Genomic DNA, 27,134 nt, shown 5'->3' with positions numbered 1-27,134 from the left:
ATCGCGGTGAAAACAACGCAAGGCGAAAACGTCGTGACACTAAACATCGTGAGAGAAAATAAAGCAAAGAGAAAACATCGCAGTTCTAAAACATCGTGGTACAAAATATCGTCGTAGAAAATATGGCGGTTCAAAAACTTCGCAGTTTAAAAACATAGTCGTCTAAAATCTCGTAGGGGGGGGGGAACCACCATCGCAGACACGCGTTTTTCAGGCTTTAATAATTGTAAATGGATATTCGTATAATGATTTGTGAGCAAGATGGAAAGGAGGAGAATTTTTACCTTCATATTTTTTATTAACTAATACTTTTATATATTAAAAAAATTAAACAAAAAAGAAATATTTTTTACTATAAGAGTACCAGATTAATAAAAGTGAAGAAAATAATCTTATAATTAACTTAGCAATTTTTTTATAGATAAGGGCATGCAAATACTTATCTTCCTTTTTCTAATATTTTTTAGATTACACTTTTCATGAAAAATTACCAGTAAAAACTTTATAAAAAATAATTTATTAATGACCTTAGTTAGTTAACTATGTCAGTTTAATATTCTATTAAGTGATTATAAGTTTCATTAATTTTCTATGTTTAAGTTTCCATTTTACATTTTCAGCAAATATTTATTAGTTAATAATAAAATATGAAAGTATAAATTATTCTTTTTCCATATTGCGCTTACAAATCATTATGCGAGTATCTTTTCACAATTATTAAAGGCCTGAAAAATGCATGTCTGCGATGTTATTGTCATGCGATGATTTGTAAGTACTGTTTTTTTTACCACGATATTTTCGACAACGATGTTTTCAAACTGCGAAGTTTTTGAACTGCTTTATTTCCGACCGCGATATTTTGTACCACGATGTTTTTTTTTTTAAGAACTGCGATGTTTTCGCTTTGCTTTATTTTCTCCCACGACGTTTTTGCCTTGCTTTGTTTTCGTCTTGCGTTGTTTTCTCCGCGACCGTGTAAGTACATCGCAAATGAAAAATCTGCGATGTTTTCGGCGGACACCACCTCAGTATATCTTTGTAAAATATAGTTATTTGTTAGGTCTGTAGGTGGAGCATATTGTGACACTAGCTGTAGTAAACTCTCAGTTGCAATTCTTTGAACCAGGTTTGCGTTTTAAACCACATTTTCATTGGAAGACGGAGCTGTAATCTAACCACACATGTGTTAGAGCCTTCATTAGGATCTGAAAGCTCTAACAAATATTTGATTAGACATTTGACAGCAAAATTTCATAAGCAATGATATCCACTAAAATTTTTTTCATGTCAGAATTTACAGCCTGATTATTAGTTCTCAGCCTGTGCAATGTATCCCACCTGATCTTGTAACGGCTCTGCTCAGCTGTTACAAATTACAAAAATTGGCATGAAATAACATGCCAATTTGTTTTCCATATTTCGATTCTAAGACTCAAATTATGCCAAACTGCCAAATTTTACAAAAATCGCTCGAGTAGTTTTTTTAAAAATTAGCTCTCAAAATTTTAGCTCCTCAATGTTAATTGAATTTGATATATATTTATTAGTATCTCTTTTTTATTAAACTTATTTGATTCTTCCTTTCATATTTCGAAATTTAGGTACATTCCAAATAAAATTCGCTTATTACTAGCTCCTCAATGTTAATTGAATTTGATATACATCTATTAGTATCTCTTTTTTAATTAAACTTATTTGATTCTTCCTTTCATATTTCGAAATTTAGGTTCCTTCCAAATAGAATTCGCCTATTTTTATGATTTATTTTTTAAATTTGTATTTTTAAATAATTCTTATAAATTTTTCGAAAAATGTTTCGAATTATAATCTGTAAAAGTTTTGCCATCATCCTACAGTAGATATATTTCTAAGCACACCTGCAAATTATTAGAGTTTTTTATTCAAAATTTCCTGAGATATAGTGAATTGATATTTTGGCGCGTTTTCAAATTTGGCGTATTTATTATAAGCGATAATAACGAAAATATGGATGACTTTTTTTCCGCTCGTGGACAATGAAGGAAAAGGAAAAGAAAATAAATTGCTATAAACTAAGAAGTTCGGCAAGTGAATTATTCTTGGCGCAAACTGAAAAAAATTCGCCAAGATAAATTTTTAAATTTCTCCATAAATTTCTCGCAAAAAATTGCAAAATTTCATACCTAGGCAAAATTTGAGTCGTAGAATCGAAATATGGAAAAAAAAATTGGTATTTTATATCAGAAAAAGTCCGATTTTGTGTCAAAATACCTATGTTACAACAAAGGTATTAAAAAATCTAATGTATATCCTAAGTCGCGTTTTCGAGACACGGGAAACACAATTTGAATTCGTTAATCGGCCCAGTAGAACGGGAGATATAGAATTGTCCCTTCCCCGCAGTGTAAACACACTCACATTTGATCACACTCGCAAAGCTATACTAGTCTTTGTTCGGCGATGGTCGTAATCATCTTGGTGGGACAGGTATTATAATCGAGTATTATAATCAGTGATAGACTAACTGATGAGACCTGATAATTCCAGCTTTTGTTCTCAAGAAGGCTTCGTTGTGACGCAGTCTGTGTTTGAAAAAACGCAATTCGAATCCGGCATTAACAAGTGTTACAATCAGGCTTCAGCTACCAAACTAATAAATAATTAACTCTGTCCGACAAATACGCGTAGAGATCAGTAAGTCAAATCATTTGACTGCTGAAACCACTAGCTCATTTTCCTCTGATTTCCTGCTCATAAGTAATTCTTTATACCTTAACATGCATAAAATGCTCGTATGTAATTCTCTATACCTGAACTTGAATAAAATGCTCATTAAAAGTTAATGCAAGCTTTATTTCCTTTTAATTTTGATCTTTAGCGTATACTTCTACGTTACGACGTTTCTCAAAATAAGATAACATAATTTTATCAAAACCGTCTCTACACCATGGGGAAGATTCTATAAATATAAAATCCATGCACGATCCTCACAGATGAAAGCCTGGGGTATCGGTTTTTTTTTTAATATTTCTTGTTCTAAAGAGCAACGATAGCGATGCAATAATAAGTGGCAAGGGATCGCATGAATGAAACTGTATCAGCAGAAAACTTGTTTTTGAAGAATCAGAATCAGTAACAACCACAACCTTCAATTAAGTGCTAATTTTTTTAATATATTTCAAAATACATCTTTGTTGGGATACCAAATAACAGCTTATTTTATACCATTATTCCAAAATGACGTTATGTGGAAAACACTGTCCCTCAGCAGCACAAGGTTTCGGTAAGAAACCCCCAAATTTCTCCAAAACTGCCATGAGTTATTTTCTTGTTTTTAATGCTAAAAATGTCTCTGCTACTTTATACCTGGATTAATGTACTGCTTTTAATATATTACCCTAATATTTTTAATATATTTCAAATGAACGTATATATATATACTTTCTTAAATACGCCATAAAAATATTCTAGCCTCTCTCTCTATATATATATGTGTTATGTATGTATGGCCTTGTTGGAGAGCTATAAGGAATAAAAAAGTACTTTGGGAGTTCCAGTGTTTCGCTATTCCATTCAATTCTTTGTAACTCTCCAGATAAGCTCGTAAACGGTGGGAGAGGGCGAATTGTGATAACTTTTTTTCCTGTTAAAAATTCTCGAATTTCAATAAATTTTTGTGCAAAGAAACAATGATATATTTGATGAGAAATACATAGTTGTGTTATTTCTTTTCACAAAATGCTTGTCATCGCTTGATAAAACAGCATCAACGCTTAAAAGACAAAACGTATATTTATATACGCAATATCATTATCTATTTGCCTTCGGATATTTCTTAACCAAATGATAAGTCACTGGAGAATATCTTGTTTATTTATTTTGATCTGTCATGCACTAAAGTATTTTTTTTTCCTATAACTTCATCTTCTTTGAATGAATGTGAATGAATGACAACTCCTTTTAGAAATACAGATAAAGTGCTACTGTACTAACATAAGTATTTTTTGCAAGCGTTTTAAAATATAATCGAATTTTGATGCGTGGAAGTTGAAGAGGAATTACATATAAAAAGGAGTTTCGCTACCTATAACTGAAACTGTTTTGAAATGAATAATTTTTGGTACATTTTAATGAATAAATTTTAATAAAGCACTGCCATTCTGGCATTCTGCTTTCTAATTTTTCACTACTAGCATCGAAATCAGTTCAGTTATTTGAGTATGGCAAAGGAAGCGATGGCCGTTTCCCTAAGAGAACTACATAGAAACATTGCCTACATAGAAATGGTCAGAAACAAAAACACCCACGCAGCCAAATACATTCGTTCGAAATCGAATCTAGGTTGAACTAGTAAGATTCTGCGAATTTGTTGCTTGGCCTTCGAAATCGATAGAGTTTTATTCAAAATCTGTGGCTTTTCTTAAAATTTTATTTTACAAAGGCATGTTTCTTATCTATATGCTATACAATCAAAAATTTGCTACAAAATGTTTCGCCTACAAAAAACAAAACGTAAAACAATAGCTATCAGGGAAGAGAAATCTAATGAAATGTGCATTTCTCATCAAAAAATATGTGTATGTATATACGTGCTTTGCATCAGCAAATTTAGGGAGATCTTTAAAATCTATATATGCTCGGAAATCTTATAAATTAAATTTCTTGCAGTTTTATAATCGATTAAACGCAATCGTCGATTACCGAAAAATTTCTTGTTTGGGTTGGGAAAACAGGAACGAGTTGAAACCCTCCTAAATTCCTGATTGTAAGACAAAAACGAATTCATTCATCGCTTTCAAATGTACACTGAAATAGTTATCTTTAAATAAAAGGTAGTGATAAAACACATAACTACAGCTCGGCGGACTAATTTGCTAATAATCTACTTCCTAGGTCCTGTTATAATCAAATTCAAAATGCAGAACATTAGAATCGGTATGTATGTATGTATGTATGTATGGCACGGTTCACCTTCCTGGGGAAAGGCCAAGCTCGCCTTATGGCTTTTCTATACCGGCCACTTTCACCACAAACGATTACGGCCAGCGACCCCAACGTGCCCCGAAACCAAGCCTATCTCATTGAAGAATCTTAATTTATCTAAGTTCCTCTGGAAAACCAAGTCTCGAGTGCCGAGTAACATAAAAGTTAGTTACAAACCAAAGAAACTCAGAAATTACAGCCTAAATTATTTCTACTTTAAAAATGTAAGTAATAAATGGCACAACATGAAAGAAGAAACTTAAAATAACTAAATAAAATGGGTGTTAAAATCTAAATAAAAAAGAGGGGGAAACATAGAGGACAGTGTAGCATACAGTCTGTCTACCATACGTAAAGCTCTCGCCAGTTATTCTGCAGCTGTCTGTTGTCGTAGAAACGAGCCTTGACCCATTTTCCAAAGGGATGTCTTGAAGATTTACTTTTCAGTTTGCCATCTTGGCGCATTTAAAAATGAATTGGCAACCTTGGTTCGCCCCTATTTGAAATATACTAGACTTGTTGCTATAGCGACCGCCACCCGCCAGACACTGTGTCTTCTCGTAGACAGACAGTAAATAAGCGAAGTCTCCAGCAGTAGCCATATTGGGTGTTCTTTGCTATTGCTCTATTTCCAATTGCGATCAGGTTTTTATTAATGCTTTTTCCATGATCTCTTTTTCTATGTTTTTTGCCTTATTTCCATTATCAAACAGGTCTTTTAAAGTCCTTCTTGCTGCTCCTAAGGTCTTTTGATTCACATTCTTCCACCATAGTGCCTGTTATTTCCCACCTTTCCGCATAGTAAACAGTTTGCGTTCTCTTGAATTTTAAATCTGTTTAGGTGCGCAGGGAATCTACCGTGGCCTGAAAGGATCTCAGAAAGGTCTATATCGGTTATGGTTTTCATTTTTTTCGAGATTACAATACTTTCTAAGTAATCCTTTCTATGGTCTGGATCTTTCCATTTTTTATTCCATTCTTTATATATATCAATTTTCTTTATTGCTTTCCGTTTAGATGGCTGATATTTTTTTTTTTTCAATTTATTTATTTACCTCAGTAGCGGCCTCTTTTGGAAGGGCGTCCGCTAGCTCATTTCCCTCATATCCAACGTGGGCTTCACCCAAGAAAGTTTTATTTGACGTTTTTTGGAAAGATCCCTACAGAGTTCTTTCACTTTTTGAATATCGATGCTCGGCTGGTCCAGGCTGGAGAGGTTTTCTAATGCTGATCGGGAGTCGGAATAAATCTGAATTGTATGCTGCTTGACAAATTTCTTTTTATCCAATTCAGCGCTTTTAAGAAGGCGACTAATTCGTTTTAGCTTTTAAGAAGGCGGTTAATTCGGTTTTAAATTCCTCTACTTCATATTTTTTATTTTCTCCTATTTGACATCCATGAAAATACACAACAAAAGGCAAACCAATTTCTTCTTCAATCCCAGAGCCATCCGTAAATATGTCAATTTCTTCTATTATTGGTGTTATATTAATATAAGTGATCGATATTCTATCTTTTGGGTAAATTAAATTGATATTTAATCTTGTCGAAATTAAATTCCAGGTTTTCTTCTTTCTTCCAACGATCCATCACTGTGGCTATTTCTTGAAATTTCTTTTCTAGTTTTTCAAGTGAGACTTATCTTATAAGTAGCATGAGATTGTCAGCAAAGCATATCATTTCTACGTCTTCAGGTAGGTCTTGTGAGATCAATTTATTCATGATCAGGTTCCACAGCAGCCGCGAGCTACATGATCCCTGTAGACATCCTTTGTACAGATCAAATGTACTGGATTATAGTCCATGGAGAATATAATTTTCCTTTCACTAAAATAGCTTTTTAACAGCTACTTTAGTGAAAGGTCGCCCAGAAAGTGCATCTTTCGTAGGGTATCTGAAATAGATAGCCAATTAACAGTGTCGAAAATGCTCTTTTTATGTCAAGAGAAATTGCAAAGACGTGATACTCTTTTTGTTGTAAGTCAGGTAGTTCACAAGCTGATACAATGCGTCTTCAATTGATCTTTCGCAGACGAATCCAAGTTATCGATTTGATACCAGTCCATTTTTGGTGACGAAATGATTCAGTCTATTTATAATAAATTTATCTAGGACCTTGCTAAAGCACTTCAGTAAGTAGATGGGTCTATAGGAGCCTTCAGCCTTTAGAAGTCGAATACATTAAAGTCAGTACCTTGCAATATATATACGTAAGGTGTCATTATGCTCAGTTTCAATGATTACGACGGTAATGACATTTAGTATTTTAATGACGAAAACACGTCAACATAATTAACACGAAGATAACGTATAAAAATGAAAAGAAATAAGATGCGAAAATTAGTCTATGGCATCACGAAAATGGAATGACGACATACTAAGAAGAATCACATCATAATAAAAGTTTACAGTTCTTTTGGTTCCTCAAATTGCATCATCGCTTCTGTTTTCGAATCACCTCTTCCCTCGTCTGTTTTCATCTCCCGACCAGCGTCTCTGCGAGAGGCGGTCACGTGACTTCGTTGGTGGTGGCGTTGCCAATCTCAGATGTGAAAAGAAGGTTGTGACCCACATATATAGAAACTTAGAAATGCTTCGTGGCGGTAGATAGATGCGTAGGCGTAGAAGAAGAAACTTATACATGTGGCGAATTGCATTATTTCCTTTTTTGTATGGTTGAAACACATTTTTCATTAACACAACACTTATAAAATGGGCGCAATATATTTTTAGAGGCAGCGGTAAGTGGAGAAGCGGAAGCGAAAGGAAAAGTATGCAGAAGAAAATGTGGCAGAGTAGAGTCCAAAAGGTTCTGTTATCAACTGAAATCTTAATCTGGTTGAATAAAACGTATCTGCATTTCAGCGTTGTGTAAGAAAGTACAATGCGGATTCATTTAGAAATGACGCAGTTTAGATTAATATATTATACACAGTTACTATATTTAGGTCAGAAAGGGGAAATATACAAATTAAAATGAAGGATAAAAAGGCTATTGCCAATTAAATTTAAAAATTCGCTTTACATATTTTTATCTTATATATTTATGTGTATGCGTGTATATAAATATATATATATATATGTAATATAAAATTATATGAATCAGAATTATAATATAACTAAAAACAATAATTCTTCCTCTCTATTCTAAAATCCTAATAACTTATCTGCATTGCGTCATTCAAATTAATCATGCGATCTTACGTAACCGTTAATACCAGATGCCTCTTGACGACCAATCACCGAATTGTAAACCAAAACTTTTCTCTTCGCGTGCTTCCATCTTTCATAACTACGCACTTCAGCTTTTGCTCTCTACTGTGCTAAGATGTAATTTCGCTGGCTTGCTTTCTATCTCGAAAATATCAAAAATGTAAATCTTGTGATTGTGGCCACAAATATCAATTGGGAATAAAAATGGAATTAAAATCGCTTCTACTGCCAAGTTTAATTTACGAAGTCAACACATTAACTTACGACGCAATCAGATTACTTCCTCTTCAATATAGGATAACTACGCATCTACAGTGATCCGGCTTTTCCTTGTGCTTTTAATATGACATATATATATATATATATATAAATTTCGACTTTTCCTACTTTCTTCTAAACGTAAAATGACTACTTTAAATATTAGATCGTTTAATAGAAAAAGGAAAAGTTACATGACTAAGCTGGTCTTAATATCACCCATATTATAATAAAAAGCATTGGATTCTCCAATAGAGAAAAGTCAAATAGAGTGAACTTATATAGATGCTTTTGATCATTTGTGGATGTGGACAGATTAGAGAGGTATGTTCAATGTTAATATTTATTTATGGTCTCAAAAATATTGGTCACTGTCGGATATGGTCTTCAGCAGATTATTCCTTCACGGCAAGAATGATCGCTGTACTCCATCATTTCTCTTTTAAGAACGACATAAAGGAAGCCCTTTTCGATTAGCAAAAGGAATCTGAAGAGAATTTTTCCTTTGTAGAAAGAAGCATAAAAGCAAAATGGAGCTTTGTGCGATAATTACAAACAAAAATAATTAATTTTGTAACAATATACGCATTTAAGGAAGTTCTGCAGATTGACTCGATTGCTTGCGAAGTATTGGATGAACAATTTTCAGTCTTAGAAGTTAAGCATACTTTCTTATAGCATGCCTTTCACATCAGTTAGAGAACACGACAAACCTGGGCTTTCATCAATAAGGTTGGCACAAAAACAAAGACACTAACCTAACGGATAAAAATGACGTTAAGATATTAATAGATAATTTTTGCCTTTCACATAAAGTTTATGTTTCCAGCTACCAAATTTACGATAACCCAGCTTAACGCAACACTGTGCCTGCCAGCGTACTTAAAAATCTTCCAATTTCTGCTTGTTTTCCTTTCAATGTTCCAAGATTAACCCATAAGGAATAAGTATCATGATTGCTGTTTTGTTATTTTAGATTTTAAGAAGTAATGATGACTTTATTACTTAAAAATTGGAAATATTCAAACACTTTCTTATAAGTAAGTTAACTATTTAATAGTAATGTTAACTATTTCTTTGCTTTACGCTATTTCGCATTTCTTTGCTTTACGAACTATTTCTTTGCTTTACGAAATATTTCGCAGAAATGCTCATTGCCTTAAAGCGAAAGAAACCTATAAGTAGCAGAAATTATATTACGTGTGTAATTAGCAGTAAACTACAATTTTAAAGCGTTTTAAAATAACACATCATCCAGGTATCAAGCAACAAACAAAAATTTGATAGCATTACACAAAAAAGTAGATATATGCGATCTTATTTTATGCATGCATGTGTATATCCGTGTGCAAAGCAAAATGACATCAGTACGTTAGTTCATATTCACTACTTGGCCATTAAAACTACAGCGCCAACAAGGACAAAAGGTAACACATAGCTATGTTAATTTTATTCATTCTTTATCATACAAAGGATGAAATAGTTAAATTTCAGATACGTTGAATAAACAGAATATGCTATGACCACTATCGAATAAGCAACAATCACTCGTTGCTATGTAGCACGGCACAGAATCGAAGACTTGTTGGTTGGTATTTTAGGACTATGCATTCCAGGTAATCGTAATTCTTTACCAGAGTTCATTTGCTATATTTGTTGGTGGTTTTTGTCGTGCCAGTGTATATGAGACTTTACACCAAGCGTGTTCATTCGGGGAAAGAGCTAGTGCACGCAGTTGTTAAGGAGAAATCTTAACTTCATATGTTACGCTCTTGCCTTAGTCGGCACGTCAATAAAATGCTTGAAATTGAGTTGTGCATCGTCGTGTTGGTAGTTGGTTCTAGAATGCTGCTGGAGGCATGAGATAACCGCTTGCAAGTCAGTAATGCTATAATGCTGATTGGTCAAAGTGCCATATGTGAGTACCAGGCCGAAACGACATTTGTATCATTGCATACCTTGTATCATAGCTTTCAAGGTTTGGCCAATATTATGACGCCTTAGGCAAGATTCTAACAAGCGCTCTATGCGCATATACGTATATATATATGCATATCTTTTATGATGTTTCATAGAGAAGTGGGATTCGTCTGAAGAGAAAATGGCATGTTATTCTTACGTCCATATGCGCAGCTCATTTGCATTGCAGCAACTGCAGATGCTTGTATGCAATGCAGTGACGTCTGTAAAGACAGTCAGCAACCCTCCAAACATCTCACTTTTCTTGCGGAACCTTTTTACCATGCTGCGCACAATCTTTCCGGTATAATAGTGCGTAATGTGGCTTTATAGCCCATAGGAGCCATTCTTATAGAACGTCTCTCCTCTAGGTAAGCCTTTACATGTTGCTCTGCCGTTTCTTCTGGACTTATTTGTTCCATATTCGCATGACAGTGTTTCTAATCCAACCAATATGAGCAGCATTCTGACAATATGATAATTTGGGACCACGGTACGCTATTATTCTCCAAAGATAAAATTCAAAGACATGCTGTTGTACGTTCGATTTTATTAGTCGACGCATGTTTTACACTTCTTATCAAAGACACGATTGCCGTTTCATCTCCTTTTTTACTCTGATTCTACCTGGTTACAGGCCCCCTTAAATAAACGTTGCATTTCTAATCATTTTCATGCCTTGCCGTGCTCAAACTGTTATCCAAATTTTACGTCGATTGGTCTTTTCTTTCATTTTTTATATTGTCATTTTAACTACTAACAGTGAATTTATTCAGCGCTTACTCAAATGCTAAGAGAAAGACGTTTGAACTTAAAGAATGCCCGTTCTGTCACTAGTTGGGCTTTTATGGATTCATTCTTATTTATTTATATGTATGTTAAGCAACATCCGTGAAATAGGCGAACCTGAAGCATATTAAGCAATATTACAAGATGATAGCTACCGAAACATTCTATTAGCAAAAGCAGCTCTGAAGATTAAACGATAATCAGTCACAAAAGACAGCCCAAACTTATGATATTTCTCTACCTATAGAACCCGATTTTGCATTTTCCATTTAGTGGTCGTTTTCAGCGAAAAACGTATGGTGTTAATGTTTACAGTTCCAAATTTTACACAAAAATAAAGTGAAGACTTATTTACAAGTTTCTCCGAAAAGCGTACATCAAACCAAGGTTTGTCCTTCTCTACCAAGGTCAAGTGAAGTTGACGACCTTTATTCGTAAGTCTCCTCCAAAAATAATTTTTAAAAAATCTGCCTTTATTTTTCTCACTTCAATGAGTAAAATGAAGTCACTAAGCGAATAGATAAGATACGTCAGTATCTCGAGCGTCGGAAAGAGAATGGTCTGACCTAGAATGAGCAAAAAGTTATCTGTGAATTGATCTTGTTTCTAAATCTCTTATTTAGTAATCAGCGTCATGCGAGCCATTTTAATATGAATGGCCAGTGTAAACGAAAAATGGGTAATTTGAAATAAAAGTCTAAAATGAAGTGGGAAAATGTTTCAGCGAAAGTATGATTATTTACATTGTAAGCGAAAACGGAGAAGGTAATTATGATTCTGAAAAGCTTACTTTAGCAACACAGTTAAGTTGTGTTTCTTATACCACAGTACGAACAGATTCTAATACTCACCAAATACGTAAGCGTACTCACCGGAAGTTCTAAAGGAAGTTCGGGCATGTTCTCCTGTCGCAATCTTTTTGCCACTCGGATGGAAGGCATAGATAGAGCCCCGGTGGCTACTCGTTGATTTCCCAAGATGTAATTTAGTCGCACCATGGCACGGAAAGTTTTAATCGTAAATTCCCCGTGCCACATGAGAGGATACTTCTGCAAAGACACAAGAAGAAACTGTTATAAATAAACTGCATCTACAACAATTACAAAAATAAAAAGTAAATGAATAAATACAATAAAATTAAAAGCTGGAATTCGTTGGCTAAGATTTTACCATGATTTCAGATTGGTCTCAGTTACTGAGTTTCCGGTCTTCAAATAGTCTTAGATAATTGCTATTCAAGAACAAAACTCGGACCTTAACCTTGCGATCTGAGTGATCCAAATTGACAAAATTCCAAAAAACTGGCCAGCTGATCATATTCAAGAAAACTAGAAACTGACCATAGAAGGGACATTGTACTTAATTTCTAAAACGTTCTTGAAATTTTATCAGTCCGCCTTTCTGTTGGCGGTACGCCTTTTATTTATTTGCAGCTGAACAAGAGGATCTTGTTTGAATTGCTGAAAGCGCTTCTACTAAAATAAAATCTACATTGAACAACGTTGTGAGTGTGTGTGTGTATACTCAATTTTGCTTGGTATGTTACTTTCCCATTTTGCAAAATAATAAGCGGTTTCTTTTTCAGAAGAAAATTAAAATTAATCTACTTACATGAACTATTTCAGCCTCCGAACTGCAACGGCAGTTAATGCCATCTACTAGGCAAAACAGGGAAAAAGGGGTTCTGAAGAAGGGAGCAAAACAAATTTATGAACTCAGGATGTGTAAACTCTATTGGACAGTAACGACTGAAAATAAAAACGTTGACTAACATGGATATTTTTTTTTCTTTCAAATGACGAAATTTCAAGAAAAAATTCTTCAACTAGCATTTTTTCAGTAATTTCAGCAGAAGAAAGCATTCGCATAAGCCATTAGTACCAGTCACATAAACTTGTTTACAAGATTAAGAATGACTAACATTTAAATCTGTTTTAACAGTGTTTATAAAAACGACATAAAAATCAGATTTTTCCTTCCTAAAATGGCAAGGTAGAGAAGGCGAAGTAACATATTCGGCATTATTCCGTTTAAAGTTTAATGTATAGACAGCCTACAGACATTAAGTATAAAAAAACTGGGATTTGCAATAAGATGGCGCGTCTTGTCGTGCTTCATCGGGAGAGGATTCAAGTATAGGCTAAATAAGTTAAAGCCTAGGCCGACAAAATTTGAAGTCATAAATTTCAATGAATTCGGAAATTTTAAATGATGACCAAAAAAAAAAAAAAAATGGAGATTAATTTATGAATATACATTTTCAAATCCCCACACCTCATAATAAATAATTAACACTATATAATAGCCCTTATTCTTATGCATACAGCTGTATTGTCCTGATGCGCTATAACATCGGTCTGCCGGCTCATCTGCCATTGTTCGATATATTGTGTTAAAACTTTTTATCACTTTAACTGGCATAAATTTTCTGCCTGTTTACCCATTGGCTCCTAGTAGGGGACAGTGTACAGAACACAAATACTAATTTTTCAATTTAAATATATTTTTGATTGTTTCGATTTGTTTATTAAGGTAATTTTAAAGCCATACTAGACGAGTTCTGTTTAATGGTGATCTCTGTAATGGAACAATTTTAAACTCAGTAATTTTTTCGTTTGTTAAATATTATTGAAACAGTTAAATAATGATAGTAATAATTTTATATCTCAAACAGTACTGACGAAAAATAGTATGAGTGGCTATTAGTACAAAATAATGGCCACTGACAGAGTGAAAGGGAGCAAGAAGCTGTTAAAAAATTCAGGAAACTTAATTCCTTCTTATTATCAATTATGTTTAGTATGAATGAAAAACAAGTACAGAATTAACTCAAACCCTAAGCATCAACAATTATAACCCAAGAAGATATAAGGAATTACATTTTGAGTTGAAGTTAATAATAAAAAAGAAAAATACCTGACTAGCCTAAACTGCCAACATTAATATTTTGCCATTAAATCTTCACAACTGTTTTCCCATATGTAAATGATTTTTATATTTATAAAAATCAGCCAAATGGATTATAAACGATTCCTGTAACTGTTATTTTGCTCTTCATACATTTGATCAAAATAAGGAAATAAATTTTGACAAATCTAAACTAATTTATCCTCCTTAAACAGAATATTCAAGTCCTAACATACTTACTCGAAATATAATAAATGGTATAAAAAACCCGAGCATGGCTGATATATTCAGAAAGTATCGGACAAATTTTTTGGAGAGTACTGATTATTTAAAATAAGATAATCGATTTGAATTACAGGATTTGACAACTGGAACAATTTGACAGTCCTCACGGTCTCATAAATCTTGCACGCTAAATTAATGATTCGAGGATAAAACTGGACAATTTAATCACATTCTGCATTCTCGAACTGAAAAAAGAATCAATTCATAGTTAGAAATTTTGCGAAGATTTGTTGCGGCTAACTAGCTGTGAATTTTCACCACAATGCTATGATGAATGGTTCTTTCAGTAAAGTAAGTTTTCCTGACATGCATTTTCTCTATTGGACTGCAGACGGAAACGGAGCAGCTGCTCAAGCGCTGAAGAAAGATCTTCCGAACTGCAAATCGTTCGAGCATATTAACCGGAAGCTATACAAGAGTGAATCGCTTTGTACTTGCATACTTGATGTGGGCTTAGAAATATACTGCAGAACTTCTGCAGTGGAAGAAGCTTCTGGTCTTATCTTTATCTTATCTCACTGGTCTTGGAATCTTATCTCACTAGTCTGATCTAACCATACTAAATTTCCGAATTCTATCGCGGCAAGAAGCGCAAGGTTGCGTCTGTCGTTGGTATGGATCTTGAGCTCCCCATAAGTGACCATTAACACTTTAGTCAGCTTTGTCCCAATTTTGAAGGATTGTACCCTCCTCTTGGAGAACGGATTCGAGGGTCTCCCATTTTTCTTTTCCTAGCACCAAACGACTCGAGAGGACTTTCGGCTCGTCGTGTAGTTTGAGACCCACCAGACCGTACAAACACTATATATTTACAAGCAGTAATGCCTTCTCTGGGATTCTAATCCGAACCCAACGAACGATACAGTAGCTAGGAGTGCTGTAATACATATACATTTGAGAATAATCCTGCTATAAATAAGAAGACTTATTGGATGAGACAACGGGAATGCCTTCATAATGGTGCCAACTTTATGGAAGTCGACCGCTGTGCGAAAAGACAGAAATCTTAATAATGGTGCCTCGGCATAAGAGATCAGGCACAAACTAAAAATTAGTTTCTCGTCTGAAACTGATCATCGGTGCCGTTCTGCCAATTCGGCGTTTCTCATAAATGTTTTTTGTTTCAATTAATGATTAATTATAGGCAGTTCGGCACCTTTATGAAAAACGGTGAACTAGCATAAAAATGAAGAACTTTTCATCAATCAATTTTTCAGGTTATGCTTCTAAGACGACTGGTAAAAAAAGAATATATAGTGGATTTTTTTAAATCGGCAATGAATATAGTAGATCGTAAACGTAATAAAAATGTTTCATGCTGTTTCTTCAATATTCTGTCAAATATTCAATTTTTTATACGTTTAACTAATAGTTTAAATATCCTATATGATTTTCTATCAGCTATCTATCTACACTGCGAAAAACAAAATCTAAAAGGTTTCAGATTTTAAATTACGTCTAAAGGAGCGTTTTTTTAACATTTTGTGTGTTACCTTTATTTACTAAATATCAAGTTCTATCAAGTTACTAAATATCACGATTTGAAAAGTGATACAGCCTTTTAAAGTTTTCAACGCAAAATCGTAAAACGAAAATAATAGTTCTTCAGGGACAAATTCCCTTTGGACTAAAAAAAAAAAGTTCTATATCTCTCGTTCTACTCGACCGATTGACGAAATTCAACTTATGTTTTTCATGTCTCGAAAGGCGACTTAGGATACATATTACATTTATATATAGCATTATTCTAACATAAGTACTTTGACACAAAATTTGACTTTTTCTGAAAAGGCATAACGAAATTTTTTCATATTTCGATTCTACAGCTCAAATTATGCCAAACTGCCAAGTTTTGTAAAAATCGTACGAGTAGATTTTAAAAAATTAGCTCTTAAAATTTTAGCTCCTCCATGTTAATTGAATTTGATATATATTTATTAGTATTTCTTTTTTTTTTTTTTTTAAACTTACTTGATTCCTTCTTCCACAATTCGAAATTTAGGCTTAATCTAAATGTAATTCGCACATTTTTTAGGATTTATTTTTAAATGTTTTCTATAAATTTTTCGAAAATTGCTTTGTATTATAACCCATAAAATTTTTAACATCCTTTTAAAGTAAACGTATTTCTAGGCACTCCTGCAAAAAATTAGAGTTTTTATTCAAAATTTTCTCTAAGATATACATCAAATTACATATTGGCGCGTTTTGAAATTTGGCATCTTTTTTTGAGCGATAATAACGTCAATTGTGGTTTGCGCACTTTGTTAAAATTATATTAAAGTATGAACGTTGACTTTTCCCCTCTCGTCTGCAATGCAAAAAAGGAAATAAAAATTAGGTTGCTATAAATTAAGAAGTTCGTCAAGTAAATTATTCTTGGCGCAAACTAAAAAAAAATTCGCGAAGATAAATTTATCAATTTATTAACCATTGCCTTAAAAGAACAGGCGTTAAATACTCACTCTAAATCATTTAACTGATAGGGATATGATAATTTGTTCCTAAACCTGAGAAGGCGGTACCTATCAGTTGAAGGATTTGTACTCGTACTTAGTGTAATTACACAAAGCTGTATATAATGTAATTGTCTTCAGACTTATGCTGCTACTAAAAAAATGGACCTATTTCATAATCTTTAGTCTGTCAAATAGCTCTTTGACTGTGAAAATTCCTTTTTTCCTTTTCTTAATTTCTTCCTCGTTACGACTCGACAATTAGCCAGAAATTAATTAATTTCTATTCACTAGTATTTTCAAAAATTTTAACAGACGGTTTCACTCAAATAAGAACTCCACAAAATACGTCCCAGAAGCATTCCTAGTCACTCCCTCTCTCATAATTACTTCACACAAGTTTCGCCGACTGTTATAATTCAAAGCCCCCGCTGCCGATAAAGAATTTCGGAAGCGCAACACTTCTGAGTAAGACGCGAAAGAAACACTTTGCCCACTTCCCACTAGAAAGAACGTAAGTTAATTAATGCTTTCTCTGGCCTTTTATATCTTCATATACATTCCCTTTTCTTATTATATATATTTTGAATTTCAATTTGATTTTTTGATTTGTTTTTGGAAACATTGCATTATATTTCTTATATTTCATAATTTTCTAATGTTTATTTCAATTACCTTGAGTTTTTTTTCATAACGCCAATTCCCAATGTTTAATTTTTACAAATAGTTTTGAAGTAAAATGCATAAACACGAGGTTGTCGGGGGACAATTACTCGAGTAATTTATCAATTTTACTGCAAAAATTGTTTTCACTCAAAATTGAATTAGCGAAAATGCTTAATCAGAATGAGTTCTTTAGTGCTCTGCATTGGTTCTTGATCCCTTCAATTCACGGAGATATTTGGCCAAACTTAGATTGCCAGCTTGGCATCGCCTTATTACTTGAATAAAAGACGAAACACCTTCCTATTTATTTCTTAATTGTTGTTCATTGAACGGGAGTTGATTTGTTTCCCTTGAAAAGTCAACTAATTTCCGATCAATGGCAATGATTACTTACTTTTAATTTAATTACTTGCTTTTGATTTTTTTTTTTTTTTTTTTACAATTTAAATTTTGTGATTCATGATTTAATTCAAGTCCCTGTTAAACATTTTTAACAATTTACATTCAAGTTACTTTAAAACAATTTTCGGAATTAAACTTGCTATGGATTCACTATTTTTAGATAGTTCTACTAAAATTAATCTTAGGAGATAATATAATCAATATTTCTTTAGTAAATAAATTATTATTACTTACTTTGCAGCAATTGCGCAAGTAGTAGAATAACTCGATTTCGCACTAAGGTGAATTTAAGTTGCCTTTAATTTATTCCCTTTACAATTGAAATTTTGCTATTCATGATTTAATTCCAGTCCCCATTAAAACATTTTTAACATTTTACTTTCAAGTTACTTCAAAGCATTTTTCAAAATATGACTTACTAATATTAATATAACTTACTTTTAAGATAATCCTACTATAATTAAATTTTGGAGATAATATATATGATCAATTAATCAATATTATTTAGTAAATAAATTATATATACATATATATATATCCTAAATCGCGCTTTCGAGACATGAAAAACGCAATTTGAATTTCGTCAATTGGCCCAGTAGAACGGGAGATATATAACTGTCCCCTCCACCCTCTTTTTTTTGCGCAGTGTACATATGGTTTCAAATATAAAAAGTTTGTTGTTGACACCACAAAACTTCCTTGTATGGCCTAATAAATTAAACGCATAACCACTGCATTTCATTTAAACTTATTTCCTCGAATTATACTAACATGAATAGCCGATCCCTCAAGACAAGTTGAAAATACCATCACAAACTGCAAATTTTGAAATTAGATATCGTGGTCAATTTTTGTCTTACGAGAGTTAAGGTTCTTATAATTTTACTTTTTCATAGCAATTATTCATAGCAATCTAAAATTATTCGTGTAGAAAACGGGAGACAGCATTAAAAGCCAAATTTCGTTATTTGTCGAAAATTAATCTTTTTTTACATACAAACATACATATACGTTTTGTACTGCCAATTGCAATAAAAAAAGAAGGTGCATAACCAGGTGTTATAGCAGTTCCATATACAAAATTTTAACGTTCTACGGTAATCGTTTTTGTATTATGTGAGATATACACATACATACGTACAGACGTCACGAAAATATCCCTTTTGAATCAGTTTACATTCTGTTTTTGAAAAAAAGAATCTTTTATTAATTGAAATTTGATGTTTTGAAAAACGAATCCTTTTACTTATGTACAGATATCGCGCAAAAAAATCGCCCTAATGGATTCGGGAACGGTCGAAATGGATAATTCCATTAAAATATGATACCCGATATTTTTCCCGATTACAATACTTCGTTCGTATAAGGAAATAAATAGGAACCGCGGGGGACTGAAAGCTTTCAAGCACAGATGTGCGAGAAAAATGCATACTTTTTAAATAAAGGTTTTGTTTAATCATAACTCTACATTTCTTTATTGGTCAATTTTAGATTTCAATTTGCATATTTTAATATTGTAATTAGCTGAAAAACTTACGTAAGCGCCTGCGTCATTAGCGTTTTGTAAGAATAGTCTAAGAAACATTATCTTTAGAAAGACGCAGTTTACAGTTATAAGCAGTTAGTATTTTCGGGATGGGAAGGAAAAGTAACCAAATTAAAAAATACATATAAGGGCTTTTTGCAAATTAAAGTTAGAATTTTATTTTTTTTTTTTTTTGTATTTTAAGCACCCGCCTCTTCTTCAAAGGAAAAAAAGGCTTAGCGACAGAGAGCGACAAAATGTATTAAATTTGTTAGAAAATAAAGAGAAAGATTTTATGGAAAGTATCAATCATGACCCGCCACTGGTTTAAATTTTTAGTGTCTTTCCCCAGTTTCCTCTTTTGCGATTTATTTTGGCAATCGCCAGTGGCGGGTGAAAATTTCTTCCGGTTATCAAAACACTAGGCATCCTTCCGCTACATATCTACAAATATATCCGCTCGACCTCTGATATCCCGCTGTGCGTGTACTCATTGATATGCGCCTACTTTCGAACGTCAGAGCTAGCTCAAGTTAACTATTCCAGCGTACTCGGGTTTCATAATTCAATAAAATCCTGAGTGAGGCTAGGTAATACAATTTGGATAGCCTGTACGCATCGGGCACTTGTTCATACAATAAATCCACTACTTGAATTTTACTCAATATAAAGCCAGTCAACTACAGCCTTTGGTTCATCCAACAAAAATTTACCGATGCCTTTGTACCAGCTCAGTGCCTGTCCTCGAAGCGCGTCAGTTACTATCGTGACCTTCTATAATTCTGCAACCGGGAAAAGTAAAAGTACGTCTAAATGTTCCAAAAATGTCACTGCCGAGCTTCTAACCTTGAATATAATAGCTGATTTCATCGAAGCTCGCACAGCATCTAGAACCCGAAACCTTCCACTGGACTTTCCGGTGCCAGTGGAGCCTGCACTCTTGGAGAGAAGAGGCAGATTAAATGTTGCTTTTTCTTGTGGACATGATCTGTAATTTGTTCGAGAGCCACTTGTAACGTTACACTTATTCTGGTAATGCCAAATTAGTCCTATAACTCTAATAGACGTGACGTCAATAATCGCTATGTCTGAAAACAAAAGAGAAGGCCTTGAGAAGATTAAACTAACCTTTACATTTTAACAGAAATTAGAACACAAAAGCACTCTCTTGTACTACAATTTCCGCAACTCGTAGAGATGCAAAATAAAACAGAACAGCCCAAATTAATTCAAACCTTAAACAGTAGTCAAGGATTACCTCAGAGATGGCGAAAGTTTTTTGTGCCAGTTAAATTACGATTTATTATTTTCAGGTGTCTAGTGTGCCTTTGTTATATTTCGTTTTTAAAATCATCTTTAAACCCTTGCTTTGATCTCAGATTACCAAATTTTTGTAACTATATTTTCTGTTTAGTTATTAACTTGTTTTGTTATTAACTTGCTTGTTTCATTATTAATTTGGTGTTTAGTTTTTAATGGCCCCCAAGCTCGTGCTCGTTTCTGAATCTGTCTTTGATGGCCGTTAGTCTTGAAGATTTTTTCCCCTTTCCTTTTTTAGAAAATGTTTTCAGTGAATGTAAAAGCAATTTAATATGTACCTGCGTCGTGACACCGAAATACACGTTGCTTGCCACCATAGGTTTGCCATTTCTGGACTACACAATTAGATACTACTAAAAGCTGGTTCACTAACTCATCCGGAGCGTCAGAAATAAAATGCCGGCAGCGAGAAAAGAATTACATTTATCACATCTGCAGGGCAATTAGCGCGCGGGAGATGTGCTAAAAGGTTCTATCTTAAAATCCAAACACCTCAATTTAAATATTCGATACTTTTTTACATTCTGTCAAGGAATACGGAAAGGAGAAATTATAGTAAACACAAAAATATAAATAACTCGTTAATTAACATAAGATTCCCAACAACTTCTAAACTTAGAGTGTTAGTTAGCAAGTTCATAAAAATGTACTTGCATAATTTATAAATTCAAAATGATTCAAGGAAAGAAAAATCTTATCTGTTACATTTTAATTACTTTTAAATAGCAATTAGTATTCTTTCCTCAAACACCTAAATCAAAGTTATGAAATTTAAATCTAGTAAAATCATCAAGCAAAACTGAAAAATCTAAGTACTTTTATCAATGATGTCTTCTTGAAAGGAAGCCCAGTTTGATTCCAAGAATGACCGTTGTTAATTTAAGTCAGCAGTTCTTAAACTTTTTTATTCATGACCCCTTTATATCATCGAGAGTTTTTCGTGATCCCAATTTTTTTTTAAATAAAGTTATACAAATAAATATTTTCCCATAAACAACGTATTCCTTTTTCAAAAATCATATATACAAAAAAAGTAGGTTAAGGATTTGTTTCAAGCAGACAAAAATTATAAAGAGAAAATCACGTTTTATTGAGACGATGTGCTGGTTTTTTGCCGCATACCAATTCAAATCTTGGTGCTATATTTGATACTGCTGGACCTTAAGCATCTTCAGTGTTTTCAGCGTTGAGCAATATTTGGATTTAATAAGCGTTAAAGCTGAAAACGTTTCACATAATGAGGTGCTGAATAGCTGAAGAAATTTTAAAGCTATTTCCAGAAATTATGGGAAATTCAGTTCTATCGCCGGTCCAAAATTCGGTTAAGAAATTTTGTGGAAACTCAAGTTTTGAGTTTGAATCATTGGATTGCTCAACAAATTCCTCTTGCGCTTTATGAAGCAGGTAATGAATCTCATTAATGTCAATCAAAAATGGTTTTCAAATTCAAAATAACTTTTTAATATCGAAACTCGCTGCAAAATATTTGCGAAACTGCATTTCTATGGTTTTTAAGTGATCTATAATAATTTTTTCAGTTAAAGTTTTACATTTTTTTTTTTCAATTATTAAGTTGTCGACAGTCGAAAACATTTCGAACGAGCTACACTAATCTTCCCGATTTTGATCTTTTTAATGAAAGCTTCAATCATATCATTCAAAGTAAACATATTGCTAATTTTTCTTGAACAGAAAAGGTTGAGATAGTTTCATTTCTCAAAAATACCTGAAAAATATAACACAGCCTTGATAGCCCTATGTCATTTTGAAAAAGAGCATCAAAATCAGATTTTGGCTTGATTAAAAATATAATTTCTTATTTCAAAAACAATATTCTTCTTCAACTTCGTCCTCTTGACATCCATATTACTTCTGCATGTAATAATAAATTTTTGTATTCGGATTCCATATTTTTAGAGGGAATTGAAAATAAACGACTGTTAGAGGCAGTTTATAATAATGTAATATATGTTAAGGGCAGTTTATAATTTGGACAGTATTCTGAAACATATTGTTTAATTCCTGTGGTATTTTTTTCCTGCAAGGGCCTTTCCATGGATCAAACAATGTATAAACGTTATCTGATCACTAGCAGCTTTAACGAAAGATTTTAAACCAATATTTTCACCCGTAATCGCTTTTGCACCAGCTTTGTTCCATCTATGTTTCAATACAATTTTTCAATTCTAAACCTTCAGTTTTGAAACATTCGTCAACTTCACTATGTATGTCTTGTACATCTCTTGTATGTTTTTCCAAAGGACAACAAAATAACAACTTTTTATCCTAAAATATAAATACAATAACGTCTGTCATAACTATTTAAATAACTAAAACACAAAAAATTGGCAAAAACTGATCGAGTTGTTTGATATGAAAATAGGAAACAATATTCAGGGGCTGTACACAGAATGAAGAGCAAAATGCTGTACGTAAGTAAAAAGTAAATACCTTTTAGAAAAAAAACTTCTAATCTTAAGATTTGACAGCGAGCATTTCTGTGCAGATTATTACGGAAAATATTGTTCAATATAAGATATTTTCAAAACTGAAATATTATTCACAGACTCCACCCCCTAGAATTCGTGTTCCAGTAGGTTTCAGCATTAGCCCGTAGCAACTCATAATGTTATTTTCAAGTAAAGTAGAAGGGGGAATCCCCGTGGGGCAGTAAGCAAAGGGACGTCCTCGCCGCCTGCTCTGGGTTGCATGTTGTGTACAAAGAGATCTTTGACATGTGAATTAACATTTTATTATTTAAATCACCTTTATTTATTAAGCTAGCGGGGGCTCTTAAGAAATGTACTGCCAGTGGTTTCCTTCATTGCACTCTACTTTAAGCAGTTAAGAAGTAGAAGGGGGAAACCCTGTGGAGCAGTAAGCAAAGGGGCGTCTTCGCCGCCTGCCCTGAGTAATTCAGTTTAAATTAGCAGACACCTTTGCATAAATCATTTTAATTACAATTTATAATATCTAGAACAGCGGTCATTTCGTATGACCACCGGGCTTTCTAGTATATTATAAGCATGCATTATTACGCGTATCACAAAACTGTTTATTTAAAAACTATCCAAGCATTTCGGCACAATATGCTGCTGAAAATTGATCGGTATAGACAAAAAGTTAAAAAATTAGGACCAATTTTACACAAAGACCCAAAAGAAAAAACATTAATTTTAAAATAAATAAATTTCAAAATTTTCTATAAATATGCAAAATAATAAGAATTAGAGAAATGTGAAAGTAAAACCTAAAAATTATTAAAAAAAAAAAAAAAAAACCTGACAAAATATACCAAAACAAGAAGAATTCAGACAAATCTGATAAAAAGCTATCAAGTGGAAATATATCATATTCACTTCCACTTGAAATATACTGCATTTCTGTATCGAAAATCAGCTGATGAATGGGATTTTTTTCATTTGCTGTGTTTAATATTTTTCACTATTGGATTGCCTCTTCGTCTTCTGAATAAGTTTCAAAATCCTTGCCCTCGGTTTATTACTATTAATTTTTTATTTCTAGTTTATGTCAATTTTTAATTCAGTAAAAAATGTGTAATTTAATTCTTTTGCTTGATTTGACATTAGAATTTTTATCCTGCGTTGGAGAGGACTTCAGAATTTTCAGATGAACTGTTATAATTAAAAACCTTAGAATAGTTCAATGAGTATCCAGTACAAATTACCTGTATGTGATCACTATTACGCTATTATTAATTTAAACGCTTTGAATTTTTCACATCATAATACTATAACCTTACCTTAATTAGGAAAATGATGCAAATGTAATAATTTATGATTCTGAAACATAAAGCATCACAAATATTCCTCTTAATGATTGGCAAACATACCACTGAAGTAGTATAAGAAGCCATATGCCTCTAAAACGTATTTTGAATAGATGTTTCAAGCATATGTCTTGCTTTTAACGAAACATAATCCTTAATAATTTTTCCAAAATTAATTTTATCTCTTAATTTATATTCTATAAAGAAGAAATTTTGTTTGATGTTGCAAATTTTCTTGTGGCCATGTGAAGATGTTATGCCATTCTTTATCAGTTTAAGTTTGCTTAAGCTTCTATTCCGACAGACAATATTAAAAATATTCCTAATTCCAAATTACAGTAGCTTTGAACTAAATTATAACCGTAAATTATTTTTGAAAGATATAAGTTTATAGCTGCTTTAGGAATTACCTAAATAGCGTGGGTTTTAAAACTAGATAGTCTTGACTGCATTTCTGCAGTATTCGGATATTTAAATGCAAAGGTTATAAGCTGCTGTCTTTAAATTACTTAAATCTACTGATTTCGATTATTTAATTGTTTGAATGTTTTAAATCAACAGTTCATCGCATTCATTTGTTTCTTTTTATTCCCGATGCAGCATTTCTGAAACTAAAATTTCTTTAGCAAGAAACCTATCTTTTAAATGCATTTTTATACCAAACACCTTAGAATCAACGAACCAAACAAACTTTTTGAAACATATTCTGATATTAAAATGAGTTACATTAGAATTATTCAGAACAGGTTGTTCTTAAATCTCCAAAATATTGTTCAAAATTTAAACCTCTTTTTTTATCTCTTTGAAATTAAAAAATGCATTTTCTCGCTTAATTGCAGAAATTAATATATATATATATATGAAAGAAAATAAAGAATATGTAAAAGATTTAATTAACAGCGCAAATTAATTTCCCTGCTCTATTCTAAAAATAGTAACGTCTATTTGCACTGCGTCATTTCGAGAAAAATCTATGTCATATGACTCTTATGAAATGCACAGATGCAAAATCCTGCAGTAATAAGTTAACTGTAAGTGCAAAAGTAATCTATGTATATTAGGAATGCCAATGTAATCCATTATATGTTTTTGTACATGGTAAATTTTCCTATGTATCACTAATTTCCCTGTGTATAATTTAATGCGCATCCTGCGTTGAATGCGCAGCCAGTGCAAAACAACATTATTACAATCTGATGATAATGTATCTGTTACCAGTATACGGTATATTAGGAAAGAAAATTGATGTAATAAGTATTGGGAAGTTAAAGTAATGTTAAGGTAAGGCGTTATTTCGTCTTGTCAATCCAATGTGTAGAATATAATGTAATGTGTAAACCATGTATCGCAATATATAATATGTAGTGTAGTATGTACTGATAAACTATCTTGTTAATTTGATATGTAGTAGATTATCTAATACGTAAGCCAAGTATCGTAATATGTAATGTAATAGTAATAGTGTCATATGTATCATAATATATAATGTAATATGTAATGTAGTCGTAATAGTGTTATGTGTATCATAATATATAATGTAATATGTAATGTAATCGTAATAGTGTCATATGTATCATAATATGTAATGTAGTATGTACTGATTAATAAGCAACATGACGTTTAATGCAAAGCCCAAATGAAACAATGTGAATGCAAACTTTATAATAGTATTATGCATAACGATGTAGGCAGTGTATTGAGTAACGGGTACAATTGGCATGATCCAGATGACAATTCAATATGCATCCAGTGTATAAAGCCTATCATTTGTATAATTTATCCTGTATAATGCAATACCTGTGTATAACTAATTTCCTGTGAATAATTTAACCCGTATCGTGCTTATAACCCCCTATTGCGTATAATGTTCCTATGTATCATTATTTTCCCCGTATATAATGTAATGCGTACCCAGTGTATAATTATAATATAATGCGTATCCTGTGTCTAATGCGAATCTGTGCAAAATAACCCTTTTATAATGTACCAATATAGGGTTTATTAGAAAAGAATTTTAATGTAATAAGTTGATGTGAAGTTAATGCAATGTTAGGGTAAGGTATTAATTTGATATGTAGTACATAATGCAATGTGTAAATCATGTATCGTAATATATAATGTAATACGAAATGTAAGATAAAGGTGGACGTGGTGCTGTACTGATTAACCCAAATGGTAAAGGGACAGTGCCCACGTCCTCCGTCGCTTATCGCTTATCTGTTGCCATCTATGCCTAGTTAGTGGACTTCGGAAAGATTGCTATGATCAAACAGGGGAAGTAAGAGCTATAATTCAAATTCATAGGAGAGAGTACAGAATTACTAAATTATCGGTAATATATTTTCATGCAAGTTTAGTCTATGCAGCTCGTTAGAACAAGCGTAAATTAACATCAGTATGCTACTATCAATAATAAGTTTTAATATTAGAAAATAATATATGCACTATTATGAAACTTACCCTATTTTGAGAATAAAATTACATTAAAGATAATAAAGAGATTATGACTTCACTGACTAATATTTTTTTTTGTTTTTTTTTTTAAATTTCACGTGTATCTGAATTAAATATTCGCGACCCTATTCAGGGTCACGGACTCACA

General features: G+C 32.6%; 1 protein-coding gene across 2 annotated transcripts in view; it reads right to left on the bottom strand.

The window, feature by feature from the left end:
- The window catches only part of LOC118205809 (msx2-interacting protein-like), a 64,837-nt gene that overhangs the window by 16,993 nt on the left and 20,710 nt on the right, over nucleotides 1-27,134 (bottom strand). For both annotated transcript variants that reach the window (XM_035378093.2, XM_035378092.2), the window contains exon 3: nucleotides 12,054-12,230. In XM_035378093.2, the coding sequence (XP_035233984.1) occupies nucleotides 12,054-12,230 (177 nt within the window). The remainder of the gene's footprint in view (nucleotides 1-12,053; nucleotides 12,231-27,134) is intronic.

This window comes from Stegodyphus dumicola, chromosome 4, assembly GCF_044657685.1.
Source record: "Stegodyphus dumicola isolate Sdum_Otavi_A_Nest chromosome 4, ASM4465768v1".
Taxonomy (NCBI): Eukaryota; Metazoa; Arthropoda; class Arachnida; order Araneae; family Eresidae; genus Stegodyphus; species Stegodyphus dumicola.
Note: the sequence above shows the minus strand (reverse complement) of the source record. Positions and strands in the feature narration are given on the sequence as shown.